The sequence below is a fragment of the Hemitrygon akajei genome, chromosome 6 (genome assembly GCF_048418815.1).
Source record: "Hemitrygon akajei chromosome 6, sHemAka1.3, whole genome shotgun sequence".
NCBI classification, from domain to species: Eukaryota; Metazoa; Chordata; class Chondrichthyes; order Myliobatiformes; family Dasyatidae; genus Hemitrygon; species Hemitrygon akajei.
The window spans coordinates 135,265,754-135,282,252 of record NC_133129.1 but is presented as its reverse complement, the minus strand read 5'-3'; the positions used below and the strand labels follow the sequence as shown (position 1 = coordinate 135,282,252).

The 16,499-nt window shown below is 39.7% G+C and overlaps 2 protein-coding genes across 7 annotated transcripts in view; both read right to left on the bottom strand.

The window, feature by feature from the left end:
• Window positions 1-5,121, bottom strand: part of incenp (inner centromere protein) — a 40,520-nt gene extending 35,399 nt beyond the window's left edge. For both annotated transcript variants that reach the window (XM_073049314.1, XM_073049315.1), the window contains exons 1-3: window positions 4,997-5,121; window positions 2,604-2,749; window positions 1,226-1,321 (exon numbers count right to left, since the gene is read on the bottom strand). In XM_073049314.1, coding sequence (XP_072905415.1) covers window positions 1,226-1,321; window positions 2,604-2,743 — 236 coding nt within the window. In that variant the 5' untranslated portion in view covers window positions 2,744-2,749; window positions 4,997-5,121. The remainder of the gene's footprint in view (window positions 1-1,225; window positions 1,322-2,603; window positions 2,750-4,996) is intronic.
• Window positions 5,122-14,216: 9,095 nt separating this feature from the next.
• Window positions 14,217-16,499, bottom strand: part of pgghg (protein-glucosylgalactosylhydroxylysine glucosidase) — a 59,600-nt gene continuing 57,317 nt past the window's right edge. For all 5 annotated transcript variants that reach the window (XM_073049321.1, XM_073049322.1, XM_073049323.1 and 2 more), the window contains exon 14: window positions 14,217-14,910. In XM_073049321.1, coding sequence (XP_072905422.1) covers window positions 14,825-14,910 — 86 coding nt within the window. In that variant the 3' untranslated portion in view covers window positions 14,217-14,824. The remainder of the gene's footprint in view (window positions 14,911-16,499) is intronic.

Genomic DNA, 16,499 nt, shown 5'->3' with positions numbered 1-16,499 from the left:
TAACTTGCCAAGACAGCAAACACCTCCTCCTCCGTAATCTGTATCGGGCTCATGACCTTGTCGCTGCTCTGCCTCATTTACATAGACTGCGTCCTGAGTAAATACAGATGCAAAACAAAGAAGAAGAAAAAATCAATCAAATCCACTTAGTCTTCCCCCATCTCTTTTGGCTCCATGCATAGATTACCATTTTGATCTTTCAGAGGACCAGTTTTGTCCCTTGCAATCCTTTTTCTCCTAACACATCTGTAGAAGCCCTTAGGATTCTCCTTCACCTTGCCTGCTAGAGCAACCTCATGCCTTTATTTTTAAAAAAAGAAAGAAATCAGGAGGGTTAAGTGTTCCCTTGCATTTCAACTCTCAAGTACCTCATCCGTTCCTACCTACTTTCATTTACTTGACAACTTGACAATTCCTACCCAGTCAAACTACAGTTACCTGTGCATTCTAGGACTGTGCACAAAAATCTTTTGCCCCCATTTGCTGCAAGTTTTCTACACCCATTAATCAAACTTAAACTCATTGGCAGCCTTTAAGATTTTTAAACATTTCAACTAACACCATCATATTCTGTCTTTAAAACCAAAAGGCTTAAACTAATTAGAATGTGTTACTACTGCAGCAAACCAAATACATTTTTGGTACATACCCATGATATTTTTTAAATAAGTACAAATAGTTTTCATAAACATTCATCAACCAGTCCACAACAAATGACACTATTTGCCAATATTCAAATGTCTGAGTAGAATCTAAAAAAGTAGTGGGAAAAGCCACTTAAAAATTGAGTCATGCCTTTATGGATGTTGCTTACCAAATTATGATCAAAGTATAACTCTTGATTATTACTTGGCTGCTCATCCATCAATTAGAATCCAACAATAGTCATGATGTTGACAATGAAAACAATTATCCTTAATTAAGGAGATAAATTTGATGAACTAGACAGGCTATTATTCCCAGTATAGTAAAAAAAAATAAATGAATGAAGCTGGACTTTGCTTTCACTCACCACCAACGCTTCTTGGTTATTTAATTGCATTTGATTTGAAGATGCAATTCCAAATTAATCTAATGTTTAGCAAATTACTTAGAATTATTAGATTGCCTGAAGTTGTTCTAAACGAAAAGCAAAATTTAACACTTCAGGAAAAGCCGTCTATAAATCACATGAGTAATAGCTTTGAACTGTATCTTCTCCCATTAAGTACAATTGTAATGTTACCTTTTATTATGATCACCAGCCACAGATGGACGTCTCCTGCGTCGTTTTCTCTCTGAAGGAGTCTTTGGCATCAATTCAGGCTCTGCATTAAAATCACTGGAAAACAAGTTTTTGAGAAATTAGCTCCTAAACTACAGCAATAAAAAAACACCCCGTTCAAATTTGCTTTTTTAAAAAAAATATTGTATGCTGTTTTTAACCTTGTGTTTTCTTTCACAGGATGAAGAGGACCCTTAAAATCACATTCAGTTATTGAATGAACTACATAACTCATATTAATAGAGATTGAACGTATTATCAGATTCTGTTGATATCAAACAAAAAAGTGGTGCAATAAATGATAAACATTACTACTCAAGTTTTTAAAGTAATGGTGGTTCTTTCAATCTTAACTTTAGTGCAATTCAAAGAGCGTATTAAACTAATTCCTCAAGTTGCAATACTGACTGAATTTATAATTAAACTTGATCACAAAAGGGAAGGGCTCAACTTCTAAGTCTTTTAATCATTACATAAAACAATAGGTGTCAGATTTTTAAAAAAACGCTTCAGTTACATTAATATTTTTACCCCATTTTCAATTAGTATGTTGATAATAGTATTAATGATCTGAGCAAAACATTGAATTGCTTACCTGATGAGTTGTGCCTTTTGTCTAAATAAAATATAACATTGATATGCCAACATATACTACATTGAGCTTTTATTTTCTTGCAGGCATTTGCAAGAATATAAAGAACTACAACAGAATTCATGATAATGTAAGTAACAAAGAAAGACAATGAGCAAACATGCAAAAGAAACTTCCTGCACACCATGAAAAAGTAAATAAAAAGCACTGAATCCCTGAAATTTGATCTGTAGGTTATGGAATCATTTCAGCTTTGAGGCGAGTTAAATTATTCACTCCACACTGGTTCGGTATAGCCAATAACCATTAGTAGCATGGGACCCAAGACTCCTATATTTCCTGCCCAATGGTAGTAGCAAGAGGAGACCATGGCCCAGATGATGGGAGTCCTTGGTGATGGATGCTGCTTTGTTCTGACTGTGCTCAGTAATGACAAGAGCTTTACCTGCGATAGACTGGACTGTATCCTTCGGTGGTTCCATACCAGCCCACGATGCAAATCAGTCAGGATACCCTACTGAGATAATACTGCTCTCTTAAAAAAAAGTAGCAACCAACTCAAAATCGATCTGGTTTTTCTTCCGTCACCTCCAGATCAGTACAAACAAAAACGATTTTGAACACAGGAATCTTGACCAGCATCAATTTTAGTACAGCACTATTCTGTTTTTAGTTGCTACTAAAATGCTGACCTAATAAAGTTTAATTACAAAATTGATGATAACCACATCCAAGGGCAATTTTTACCTGATAAACATCCTCTCTGCCTCTTCTAAGATTTCTTTCAGCCATACCGTATTTTCTTTGAAATCTTCAATGATAGTATTGAGTTTCTCACTAAAATACTTCATGTTATCCGTATCCACCATTGCTGCTTTGGAAGCCATGGTGCCCTAAATAACAAAAGTAGAATTAAAAATTGATAGTAAGATGGCTAGAAAGAAATAACTTCAATGACCCAATTAGATTTAAAGTTGGAGTAAAGAAACTTTGCATATTATATCCATAATTATCCCAAAGGAAAAGAACCATTAGCCACTTACAATCATTCCCAGATAACCAGACCAGGCATAGTGATGGATAGCATAGTGGTTAGCACAACAGTTCACAGTACTGGTGACCCAGGTTCAATTCCCACCACTGCCTACAAGGAATTTGTATGTTCTCTCCATGACCGTGTAGGTTTTCTCAGAGTGCTCCAGTTTCCTCCCATAGTCCAAAGACTTGCCAGATGGTAGGTTAATTGGTCATTGTAAAATTGTCCCATGATTAGGGTAGGATATATTTTTAAAAATCGGAGGATTATTGGGTACCCGAAGGGCCTGTTCTCAATTAAAAATACACTGTATCTCAGTGTATCAGATACAGGTACACTGTATCTCAATTAAAAAAATAAAATAAACTGAAGGCAAGTTTGGTATTGAGGAGATCAGAGGGCTATACAAAAGATCAGAGTGCTAGATCGTGAAATGAGGGGGTTACAGAGAACATCAGCAAGAATAGAGATTTATTACAAATGGGGCATGTAAAGTATTCATAATATACAGGAGTAACCTTAAACATTTAATGGCAGATTTAAACCTTTGAATACAACCACTCTACAGAAGAGTTGCACACCATTTGTTAGTGGTGGACATGCTATAAAAAGTAACACAAGACAAAACCAGCCGAGAGGTGGTGCTTTCACAAGCTCAGTAGCCTCTGTAGGTATACACATTTGGAACCCATTCTAATTTTGGGAAGCATGTCATGTGCACACAAGGTATCCAAAAGTATTTCACAATCAGGTTTGAGGTACGTAATGCATATAAATACACTCAGTGACACTATTAGGTACACCTAGTTACTGCAAATATCTAATCAGCCAATAATATCGCAGCAAGTCAATGCATAAAAGAATGCAGATATGGTCAATAGGCTGAATACTGAAGAAATACGATCTAAGTGAATTTGACTGTGGAATGATTATCGGTGCCAGACAGGGTGGCTTGAGTATCTCAGAAACTGCTGATCCCCTGAGGTTTTCACAGTCTGTAAAGCTTAGACAATAGTGTGAAAAACAAAAAAAAATCTAGTAAGCAACAATGTCTTATTAAAGTGAGAGATCAGAGGAGAATGACAAGACTGATTGAAATTGACAGGAAGGTGGCAGTAACTCAAATGACCACAGTGGTGTGCAGAAGAGCATCTCTGAATTCACTAGCAACATACACAAAACGCTGGTGGAGCGCAGCAGGCCAGGCAGCATCTATTATGAATTTCCAGCATCTGCAGATTTCCTCGTGTTTCTGAATGTACTAGATGTCTCTCCTTGAAGTGGGTAGATTCAGCATCAGGTGACACACAGGATACCACTCCTACACCAAATCGCCACGGAGTGATTTCACAATGTAACGTACTCTCCATATACTCTTACCTCCCCTAGCCGCAAACTATAAAGACACTATTTTATAGATTTAGTGATTTCCCACACAGCTGGAATTTAAGGACCTGCAAATAAAACGCGATTGTATATGTGGCATTCTGTGGAAATTATTACACGCAAATTTATAAGAAACCTAGCACTGTGATCATCAGAGGTGGAATAATGATCCACATCATTTTACAACCAGGGAAGATAGGATTCACACCACATTCGCTCACCATACCGGATATCTCCCCCTCTTCACGCTCAGTCCTGATGCAGATCTCTACCGGAACACTAACCATCCCTCACCCCCGCAGAAACCCTAGAAACTGCTCGACCCGCTGAATTCCTCCGGCAGATGTGTTTTTTTTTAAATTCCCGTTTCCAACATCTGTAGTTTCTTGAAAACCGAATGTATCCAGTTTCAAGTCTTCAGGATACTGAGAGCTACGGTCATAGAGCAAATAGTACTGCGGACTAAAAACTTTCTTTCACTCAGCGCGCTGGGAGTCAGTAACTCTGCACTCACTTGCCCATCGCCTCCTCCTCGCCGTGGTATTTAACCCTACCCTGCATTAGGGATCGGATTGCGGGCCGAGAGGGGAAGAGTTCCCGGCCCCATGCCCCCGGTCTCCCTCCGTCCCGTCCCCTCTCTTCATCTCCACCCGCCTGGGAGGGAGCCGCGGTTCCAACCCCAACCCAGCTCACCTTTGGACAATACCGAGGTACTCACCGCTGACTCCAGGACCGACCGAGGACAGCGGATACACCGGAGCACAATACCCTACCGGACACCACTCGCGCGCCCTCACCCGTTTAAACTTTTAAATTCAGCGGCCGTTACAGAACCAGCCAATGACAGCCGTCCGTGACGTAGTTGATGTAAATGTCCCTCTTCTCGGACCCCCAGCAGATCTCGCGAAATTTATCATGCCCAGCCCAGGATCCTATCACTGAGTACAAAGGAAGCTGCTTGGAGCTACACATCTTCTAAGTTGTACACTGTACTGGTATGTGGGCTCTTGCCATAGTCATCATTTTTCTTAGGCACATTGCCTGTTCGCAGCTCGTTTCAAAATTATCCTCTTGCTTCAATATCGGTTTCCCATTCATTTCCTGCCCATAAATGCTTGGTAAGCAGAAATGGAGGGGAGTTAAGGACACTTACTCAAACTGGCAGGTCAAAACGTGTAAATATATGTTCTGCCATACGATTCCGCATTCCTAAATTGTCAAATTTCATTTTGCTTTTAATTTCACGTAGTCTCTCAGCTCCTCTTTCAAAGTCTTTATACATTTCAGGGGATAGGCAAGTAACCAATATTCACTACAATACTAAAGACTCCCACGGCAATCTTGACCATATATCTTCTTACCTTGCCTCGCGTGGAAATCTTAGTTGTCATTCCCACAAACACAGTTGCGACTTTACCCTTTCCGGCAAGCAAGGAATGCAATACGCCATGTTGAGGAAGGAACAGGAGACAATTTGCAAATCAGTAAAAACTTTTCACAAATAGGGAAAACTCAGTGATGCAGAGAGCCTGGAAAAGTAATGAAGCAGTATGAAATTAAAACAGCACGTCATCTTTTGGTTAAACATTCACCCTTTATAGAAGCTAAGATCAGATATATCAGTATTACAGTGTATTTAAAGGAATTACAGAGCCATGAGAGAGGAGCTGGCCAAAGTTCATTGCAAAAGGGATACTAACATATCCTTTTTGCTGACCATCAACATTGGTGCACCTTAGGGCTGTGTGCTTAGCCCACTACTCTACTCTCTGTATACACATGATTGTGTGGCTAGGCATAGCTCAAATACCATCTATAAATTTGCTGACAATACAACCATTGTTGGTAGAATCTCAGGTGGTGACGAGAGGGCGTACCAGAATGAGATATGCCAACTAGTGGAGAGGTGTCGCAGCAACAACCTGGCACTCAACATCAGTAAGACGAAAGAGCTGATTGTGGACTTCAGGAAGGGTATGATGAAGGAACACATAGCGATCCTCATAGAGGGATCAGAAGCGGAGAGAGTGAACATCTTCAAGTTCCTGGGTGTCAAGATCTCTGAGGATCTAACCTGGTCACAGCACATTGATGTAGTTATAAAGGAGGCAAGACAGCGGCTATACTTATTAAGAGTTTGAAGCGATTTGGTGTGTCAACAAATACACTCAAAAACTTCTATAGTTGTACCGTGGAAAGCATTCTGACAGGCTGCATCACTGTCTGGCTTGGGGGGGGGGGGGGTGCACTACCCAGGACCGAAAGAAGCTGCAGAGGTTTATAAGTTTAGTCAGTTCCATCTTGTGCACTAGCATACAAAGTACCCAGGACATCTTTAGGGAGCGGTGTCTCAGAAAGGCAGCATCCATTATTAAAGACCTCCAGCACCCAGGGCATGCACTTTTCTCATTGCTACCATCAGGTAGGAGAATCAGAAGCCTGAAGGCACACACTCAGCGATTCAGGAAAAGCTTCTTCCCTTCTGCTATCCAATTTCTGAATGGACATTGAAGCTTCAGACGCTACCTCATCTTTTTTTAATATACAGTATTTCTGTTTTTGCACATTTTTAAATCTATTCAATATATGTAATTGATTTACTTGTTTATTATGTTTTATTTAAGTTATTTTTTCTCTCTCTGCTAGATTATGTATTGCATTGAACTGCTGCTGCTAAGTTAACAAATTTCATGTCACATGCCGGTGATAATAAACCTGATTCTGGTTCTGACTCTGCTAACGGATGGCGGCAGAGCAACAATGGATGGAGTTTCTAAGAGCTGGAAAATTATGCTGAAAATGCAGTAATGGGGGACAAGGAAATGGCAGACCAATAGAATAAGTATTTAGCATCAGTCTTCATTGTGGAAGACACTAGTATGCCAGAAGTTCGAGTCCGTTAGCGGCCAGAAGTCAGTGAAGTTGCTATTACTTGGGAGAGGGTGCTTGGGAAGCTGAAAGGTCTGAAGGTAGATAAATCACCTGGACCAGATGGTCTATGCCCCAGGGTTCTGAAAGAGATGGCTGGAGACATTAGTAATGATCTTTCAAGAATCAATAGATTCTGGACTGCAAAATTACAAATGTCACTGCACTTTTCAAGAAGGGAGAAAGGCAGAAGAAAGGACATTATAAGCCAATTTGTCTGACATCAGTGGTTGGGAAGATGTTGGAGTTGATTGTTAAGGGTGTGGTTTCAGGATACTTGGAGGCACGTGATAAAATAGGCCAAAGTTGGCATGGTTTTCTTAAGGAAAAATCTTGCCTGACAGATCTGTTAGAACTCTTTGAAGAAATAAAAAACAGGATAGACAAAGGAAATGAGTGAATGTTGTGTATTTGGATTTTCAGAAAGCCTTTGACAAGGTGCCTCATGAGACTGCTTGATAAGTTAAGAGCCTATGGCACTTCAGGAAGGATACTAGCATGAATAGAGCATTGACTGATTGGCATGAGGCAAAGAGTGAGAATAAAGGGAGCATTTTCTGGTGGCTACTGGGAACTAGTGATGTTAGACAGGGGTCTGCGATGGGACCACTTCTTTTTACATTATATATCAAAGGTTTGGATGATGGAATTGCAGGCGTTACAAAGTTAGGTGCAGGGACAGATAGCGTTGAGGAATCAGAGAGGCTGCAGAAGGACTTAAGACAGATTAGGAGAATGGACAAAGAAATGGCAGATGGAATACAGTGTCGGGGGTGTGGTCATACACTTTGATTGAAAAAATAAAAGTATAGGCTATTTTCTAAAAACGGAAAGAAAATTCAAAAATCTAAGGTGCAAATAACTTGGGAGTCCTTGTTCAGGATTTCCTGAAGGTGCGTTTGCAGGTTGAGTCTGTGGTGAGAAAGGCAAATGCAATGTTAGCATTCATTTCAAGAGAACTAGAATATAAAAGCAAGGATGTAATGTTAACATTGGTAAGGTAATGGTGAGGCCTCACTTACAGTATTCTGAGCAATTTTGGGCCCCTTATCTGTGAAAGGATGTGCTGACTCTGGAGGTTCACGAACATGATGTAGGATTGAAAGGCTCATCACATGCATAGTGTTTGATGGGTTTGGACCTGTACTCACTGGAATTGAGAAGAATGGGGGGAGGGAGTCTAACTGAAACCTATTGAATGTTGAATGGCCTCGATAGAGTGGATGTGGAGAGGATGTTCCCTCTGGTGGGGGGACCTAGGACCAGAGACCACAGCCTCATCTCTGTCCATTTAGAAAAGAGATGAGGAAGAATTTCTTTAGCCAGAGAGTGGTGAATCTGTGGAATTTGTTGCTGCAGGCAGCTGTGGAGGCTAAGTATTCGGGTATATTTAAGACAGAGGTTGATAGATTCTTGATCAGTCAGGGCATGAAGAGTTACGGAGAGAAGCAAGAGAATGAGGCTGGGAGGGAACTGGATCAGTCATGATGACCTAATGGCTCATTGGGCCAAATAGCCTAATTCTGCTCCTATATCTTATGGTCTTATAATCAACATTTCCATCAGTTTTTTCATTGATTAATTTAAAATAATCATTGTGATTCTCCCGTTTACACTTCTACCTTTGATCCTGCACATGTGACATTACTATTTCTTCTCAATAAATTGCTTCCATCTTCCTGACTTTCCTTTTTCTTCATTTTGTAATCTCCCTCAGTCTGAGCACCTTGACTATTTAGTTTTTCCCTGTTCTTCTGAAAGGATGTTAATTTGAAATGTCAACTGTACTTCTCTTTCTGATAATACTCACTGAACATTTACAGCATTTTGTTTTCATTTAGGACTTCCATCTTCAGTATTGTTTAAATATATCAGCGAGATCTCATGCAAAGTTTCTCATAATGCAACTTATACCAAGTTCACATATTTCTTATTTCCTTAGCTATGAAGTGAAACATCTTCATACACTGTGATTGTGGGTGTTGGCTGTGTCACCACCCCTCAGCTTCAATCTGCTAATTAAATTTGCTGAAAATACTACACTGATTGGCCTAATCTCAAATAATATTGAGGCAGCCTACAGAGAAGTCATCACCCTGACACAGTGGTGTCAAGAAAACAACTTCTCTCTCAATGATGCAAAAACAAAGGAGCTGGTTGTGGATTACAGGATGAATGGAGACGGGATAATGCCTATAGACATCAATGGATCTGGAGTTGAGAGGGTGAACAGCTTTAAGTTCCTCGGCATAAACGTTACCGAGAATCTCATGTGGTTTATACGTACTGGCTGTGTGGCGAAAAAGGCACAACAGTGCCTCTTTCACCTCAGACAGTTGAAGAAGTTTGGTATGGGCCCCTAACTCCTAAGGACTTTCTATAGGAGCACAATTGAGAGCATCCTGACTGGCTGCATCGCTGCCTGGTATGGGAACTGTACTTCCCTCAATCGCAGGACTCTGCAGAGAGTGATGCGGACAGCCCAACACATCTGTAGATGTGAACTTTCCACTATTCAGGACATTTACAGAGAATGGTGCGTAAAAAAGGCCTGAAGGATCATTGGAGACCCAAGTCACTTCAACCACAAACTGTTCCAGTTGCTACCATCTGGGAAACGGTACTGCAGCAAAAATGCCAGGATCAACAGGGTCCAGGACAGCTTCTACCACCAGGCCATCAGATGGATTAATTCATGCTGATAGAATTGTATTTCTATGTTATGTTGACTTGTCTCATTGTACATACTATTTATTATAAATTACTATAAATTGCACATTTAGACATAACGTAAAGATTTTTTACTCCTTATGTATATGAAGGACATAAGTAATTAAGTCAATTCATTTCAATGAATCAGAATCAGATTTAATATCACCGGAATATGTTGTGAAATTTGTTAACTTAGCGACAGCAGTACAATGCAATACATGATAAATATTGAAAAACAATAAATAAGTGAATTACTTTATATATTTATTACATCGTCAAATTAAAAATAGTTGTGCAAAAACAGAAATTAAAAAGTGAGGTAGTGTTCATGGGTTCAATGTCCACTTAGAAATCAGATGGCAGAGGAGAAGTTGTTCCTGAGTAGCTGAGTACGTGCCTTAAGGCTTCTGTACCTCCTTCCTGACAGTCACAATGAGAAGAGGGCTTTGAGGTGCAGTATTTTGCCATACACTGTAGTTATTGTATGGTTTTCAGGAACATTTAATTATAATCTTTCTGGATCACTAAAATTAAGTTAGAGGACTTATTGCTGACAAATTCAACAGTAGGACCGTCCGTACCTACAATTCAAGTTCTCTTTCTTTCCTAGTTCTGACAAAGAGTCTTTAACCTGAGAAATTAACTACCCTAAGGAAAGTTAGTTTCTCTCTTTACTTCCTAGTTCTGACAACTTGAGAAGTTAATTGTTCCTCTTTCACAGATGCTGCCTGACCTGCTGAGAGTTCGCAACATTTTGTTTTTGTTTATTACTCTAAACTTCCCACCTCAACAAATACTGCCAGGAATAATATAACCTGTTCCTGCTTCTAAAATCCTAACCGAAAATTCACATGCCCATGTTGGTCTCGGTTAAGCTCAGCATGTCCCTGTCCCCAGTCTGGGAAGTGTAGTTGTCCATGATAAAAATGCTGTATGAAACTATGATGCACCATCAATAACTCACTCTGAGATGTAAAAGCGAGGTATCGGCTTTTATTGACTGGAAGAAGGAACAAGCAGTGAGTGACCACCATACTACATCCTGGAGACTGAGAGGCCGGGCTCAGACCTCCATCACCTTTATACAGGTGGCCACAGGAGCAGTCATCAGGGGGCGTGTCCAGACAGGTAAATGTAGTTCACCACAAACTATAATGCCGACAATGCATTGTTGCAAGTTGAAACTTGACAGGTTAGCAAGATGTAACTGAGGAAGTAACTTACACTTCAGTGCACCCAAAACTGAGGCTACAGTTTACCACTTGCTGAAACTTGTTTTTTCGGTATACATTTATTTGAATTTGGACTTTAAATTTCACCACCACCAAGTTTGGAATTGAATTTGTCTCCAGATGAATGGTCTTGAACTCTAACTGTTGCTCCAGTAACTCATACATTTGTGGACTGGGCATGGGAAGCTGAATTACAGTTGCAAAATTTGCTGGTAACATAATGTTGAGACCAGCAGAAGTCACGAGTTAGTGTGCTATGAACAAGACAAGACTGATACATTTCAGTTCAGGAATGCAGAATCATAGAATCATTATATTACATTCCGCATTTAGTCTGCACTGGCACCTGGTAGAGCAACCCAGTCAAATCCACTATTACTTTTTCATTTCCTTTTAAGTTTATTGTGATATGCACAAATATATGAATGCATAGATGCAATGAAAAACTTTCTGCAGCAACATCAGAGGCACACAGCATCATATAAACCCTAGTCAATCTTGTTTTTATCACTCCTCTGCATAAAAACAGATATTTCTGGTGTACTTCCTGTATCTACTGCCACCACGTGAAATGAATGTCATCCTGCCCTTCAACCATCTGTTGATATAAGTAGTCTCATTTTCCAGAAAGAACATAGAGAATCACAGAGGGAGCATCTGAAATGTTGAATTCAATAGAGTCCCGAAGGATGTAGATGCAAATGAGGCTTTATATCTCTCTTTCATCTCCACCAACAATCACTCCCCTTCTCAAGACACTTTGGAATACATCCTTGGTTTACTTGTCCATCTCCGCCAACAACTTTGCCTCTTCTTACAGTATTGTTCCGCACTTGCCCTTTTATCCCTACTCATCTCACCATTGGAGGATACAAATAGTTGGGCTAGAAATGCAATTACTCCAGTGTTTTCGGCTGTTTATTTATATACAGTGGCTTGCAAAAGTTTGGGCACCCCGGTCAAAATTTCTATTACTGTCAATAGCTAAGCAAGTAAAAGATGACCTGATTTCCAAAAGGCATAAAGTTAAAGATACCACATTTCTTTAATATTTTAAGCAAGATTACTTTTTTATTTCCATCTTTTACAGTTTCAAAATAACAAAAAAGGAAAAGGGCCAGAAGCAAAAGTTTGGGCACCCTGCATGGTCAGTACTTAGTAACACCCCCTTTGGCAAGTATCACAGCTTGTAAACACTTTCTGTAGCCAGCTAAGAGTCTTTCAATTCTTGTTTGAGGGATTTTCACCCATTCTTCTTTGTTCTGTGAGATTCTTGCGCTGTCTTGCATGCACTACTCTTTTGAGGTCTATCCACAGATTTTCAATCATGTTTAGGTCGGGGAACTGTGAGGGCCATGGCAAAACCTTCAGCTTCCGCCTCTTGAGGTGGTCCATTGTGGATTTTGAGGTGTGTTTAGGATCATTATCATGTTGTGGAAGCCATCCTCTTTTCATCTTCAGCTTTTTTTTACAGACGGTGTGATGTTTGCTTCCAGAATTTGCTGGTATTTAATTGAATTCATTCTTCCCTCTACCAGTGAAGTGTTCCCCGTGTCGCTGGCTGCAACACAAGCCCAAAACATGATCAATCCACCCCCCGTGCTTAACAGTTGGAGGTGTTCTTTTCATGTAATTCTGCACCCTTTTTTCTCCAAACATCCCTTTGCTCATTGTGGCCAAAATGTTCTATTTTAAATTCATCAGTCCACAGGACTTGTTTCCAAAATGCATCAGGCTTGTTTAGATGTTCCTTTTCCTCTGAAACTGAATTATGTGGTGAGGATGCAGGAAAGGTTTTCTTCTAATGACTCTTCTATGAAGGTCATATTTGTGCAAGTGTCACTGCACAGTAGAACAGTGCACCACCACTCCAGAGTCTGCTAAATCTTCCTGAAGGTCTTTTGCAGTCAAACAGGGGTTTTGATTTGCCTTTCTAGCAATCCTATGAGCAGTTCTCTCGGAAAGTTTTCTTGGTCTTGCAGATCTCAACTTGACCTCCACCATTCCTGTTAACTGCCATTTCTTAATTACATTATGAACTGAGGAAACAGCTACCTGAAAACGCTTTGCTATCTTCTTCTAGCCTTCTCCTGCTTTGTGGGCATCATTTATTTTAATTTTCAGAGTGCTAGGCAGCTGCTTAGAGGTGCCCATGGCTGCTGATTGTTGGGACAAGGTTTGAGGAGTCAGGGGATTTATAAAGCTTTGAAATTTGCATCACCTGGCCTTTCCTAACGATGACTGTGAACAAGCCATAGCCCTAACAAGCTAATTAAGGTCTGAGCCCTTGGTAAAAGTTATCTGAGATCTCAAATCTCTTGGGGTGCCCAAACTTTTACATGGTGCTCCTTTCCTTTTTTTCACTCTAAAATTGTACAAAACAAAAATAATATACTAATCTTGCTTAAAATGTTGCAAAGTATGTTTCATCCTTAACTTTATGACTTTTGGAGATCAGTTCATCTTCTACTCACTTAACTATTCACAGTAACAGAAATTTTGACCGGGGTGCACAAACTTTTGAATGTCACTGAATCAGTTTGGCTGAAAATATATTTCATTGATGTTGGGACATAAACAAACTGAAATGGATTTGTCACTCCCTGGTGAAGATTGTCATATGTTTTAGTGTTGGCTTTGCCTAGGGTCTGCCATTGTTGAATACTGTACAACACCATTCCCAAATGGTCTACTGGGGTTGGTTCTGGTCATACTTGGCACATGTGCAGTCACATGTGGCTGCAATACAAAGTTGGCACCTCACTTTCCAGTGCACCTAGTGATATTCTGCATTCTGTTCTAGACTGGCACCTCACTTTTCAGTAAGGCCTATTGATATTCAGCATACCCTCCCAGATTGGCACCTCACTTTTCAGTATATCTAATGATGCTTAGCATACCCTTCTGCACACTTCACTAAACCAGGAACAGGCCTCTAGCCTAGTAGTAACAGTAAAGTGTGAGATATGCCGAGACATAAGGTTTCATTTTGTGATGAGATTACATTTTGTGGGGGGAATACAGTTTAAAGCAAGAAATACTGGTTAAAAATAAAAACACAGGATACAAGAGTCAACAGGCATTTATTGAAACAATTTATACTGAATTTTAAAGATAGTTTTGCATTTGAGTAATTCATAGACGTTTGGATTAAATTGCATTTATGAATGGATCACACTAGATTGCTCCAACAATTGTCGATAAAATACGTGATATGTTGGGGAGTATTCACATACACTTGAAGTAAAAAGCTTGTAGACTCAGTCTGCAGATAACTCTGATCTTAAAAAGCTGGGAGTGGAGTGGAGGGAATCGGTCAGAACTCCCACTCTTCATCCAAATACGATGACTCCACTCAGAAATAAACATGCAAACACACCTTCAGGTTCAACTGAAGTAATATTCCTCACAGTCTAGGCTTATATATAAAAATATAATAGGTGATATATAAAATATAACTGGATATATAAAATATAACTGAATAACTCTGCACTTTAGTGGAATCATACCTCAGCATGAATCCACATCTTTGGTGTAGAAAGGCAGGAGAAAGAAATTAGTAATTCACTATAAAGTTTACAATCCCGGTGGCATGCAACATCTCTCAAATTTTCATTTTTAAAAAAATGTAGGAACCTGTATTTTGCAGGTGGTAAACAATGTTCAATAACAGGCTATAACTTTGTACACATTTCAAAAGAATCAGTATTACACCTAGCTTGAATCTTCCCAGGTTCCAGAAGAAAAGACACAGGTTGATCTGTAATAAAGAATTAAATAGATTGTTACAAATTTAGGGTTTTGCCTGAGAAGCATTTAGCCCTTTGAGCCGGTTTTATTTATTTATTTACCTACTTATTTATTGAGCTGCATTGTGGACTAGGCCCTTCCTGTTCTTCAAGCCACGCCACCCAACAACCCCTGATTTAACCCTAGCCTAACCACAAGACAATTTACAATCACCAGTTAACTTACCAACCGGTATATCTTAGACTGTGGGAGGAAAGTGAACTACTAGAAGAAACCCACGCAGTCATGGGGAGAAAGTACAAACTCCTGACAGACAGTGGTGGGAATTGAACCTGGGCCTCCGGCACTGTAGTGTGTTGTTCTAATCACTACACTACCTTGCTGCCCCCTCTGCCACTCAATGTCTTCACGACTCATCCGATATCTCAATGCAATACTTAACATCACTTCCCATCTTTATTGGTGCCTTTCAATGTTTCTTGTGACCTTGGTGAACTATGTAAGTGTGAAACATAAAGCAGTGTGCCTACATTTTCAAAATGTAATTAGAATAGCAAATGGTTGTGACCACTATTAATCTGAGATAGATACTTATGTATCTTATCAGCTCAGCAAATTTGTATTTTCTTTCCCCCTCTCTCTCTCATTGGTGAGGGAGAGTTTGTCGCCAATTCTCAAGTCAGAGAACACGGAAATCATTGCAAATCAGCGAGATGTTTTGTTATGTCTCCCCTCTCGCTGCGAAAGGGGATATCTCTCTGTCCCTTTATTGGGGAGAAACAGAAACTGTGGTATGCTGAATTGTTGGGTGAACAATTTATTTTTTGTTGTACGGCAGATCACGGTCTTTCTTGGGGGCTTTGTTATTGCTTCCTTGGCGAGTGGAGGGTGCTGATGGTTTTTTTTTGCAGGGGTAAGTAGGGGAGGGGGAGAGTCATTGCTTTGCTGCTGCTTGTGCGTGGGGGGAGTAGGGGGGCTTTGGGGTTCTAACATTTTTATTGTCACTCATTCCTTGGGGCACTCTTCTATTTTCATGAATGTCTGCGAAGAACAAGAATTTCAGGTTGTGTATTGTATATATTTCTCTTAATATTAAATCAAACTATTAAACTATTGAACATTCACCAGCTCCAACGTCACCATGTTTAGTTCAGCAACATTTGATAGAATCAGGCCAAACACAATGTATTAATTTCATAGGACTGAACATACAGAGTAAGTTAAAATCGGATCCTCTCAAGTTCATTAGAATGTGTGTTTACATATTAATTCAAAATAATGAACATGCTTAGCTTTCCCAAAGAAGGGACATATTTTGTATCAATAGAACAATATAATTTTCATTATCATTCAATACCCCAGCCATCTGCCCTTTGAACTTTATACTTGAAAATATCATTGTCAGTGAATGTTTGTGTTTTTATCTATTTGTTCACATCACAAAATAAGACCCCGCTCTTTGCTCAAAACCATGGCTTTCTGAATAAAGCAATGGCCTAGATATTTAACTACTGTACATAATTCTAGGTGCTATTTTTTAATTAAGTGATTACCTGAAACAAAACACAGCTGCGATTATCTTCAGGATGTTTTGTGCTA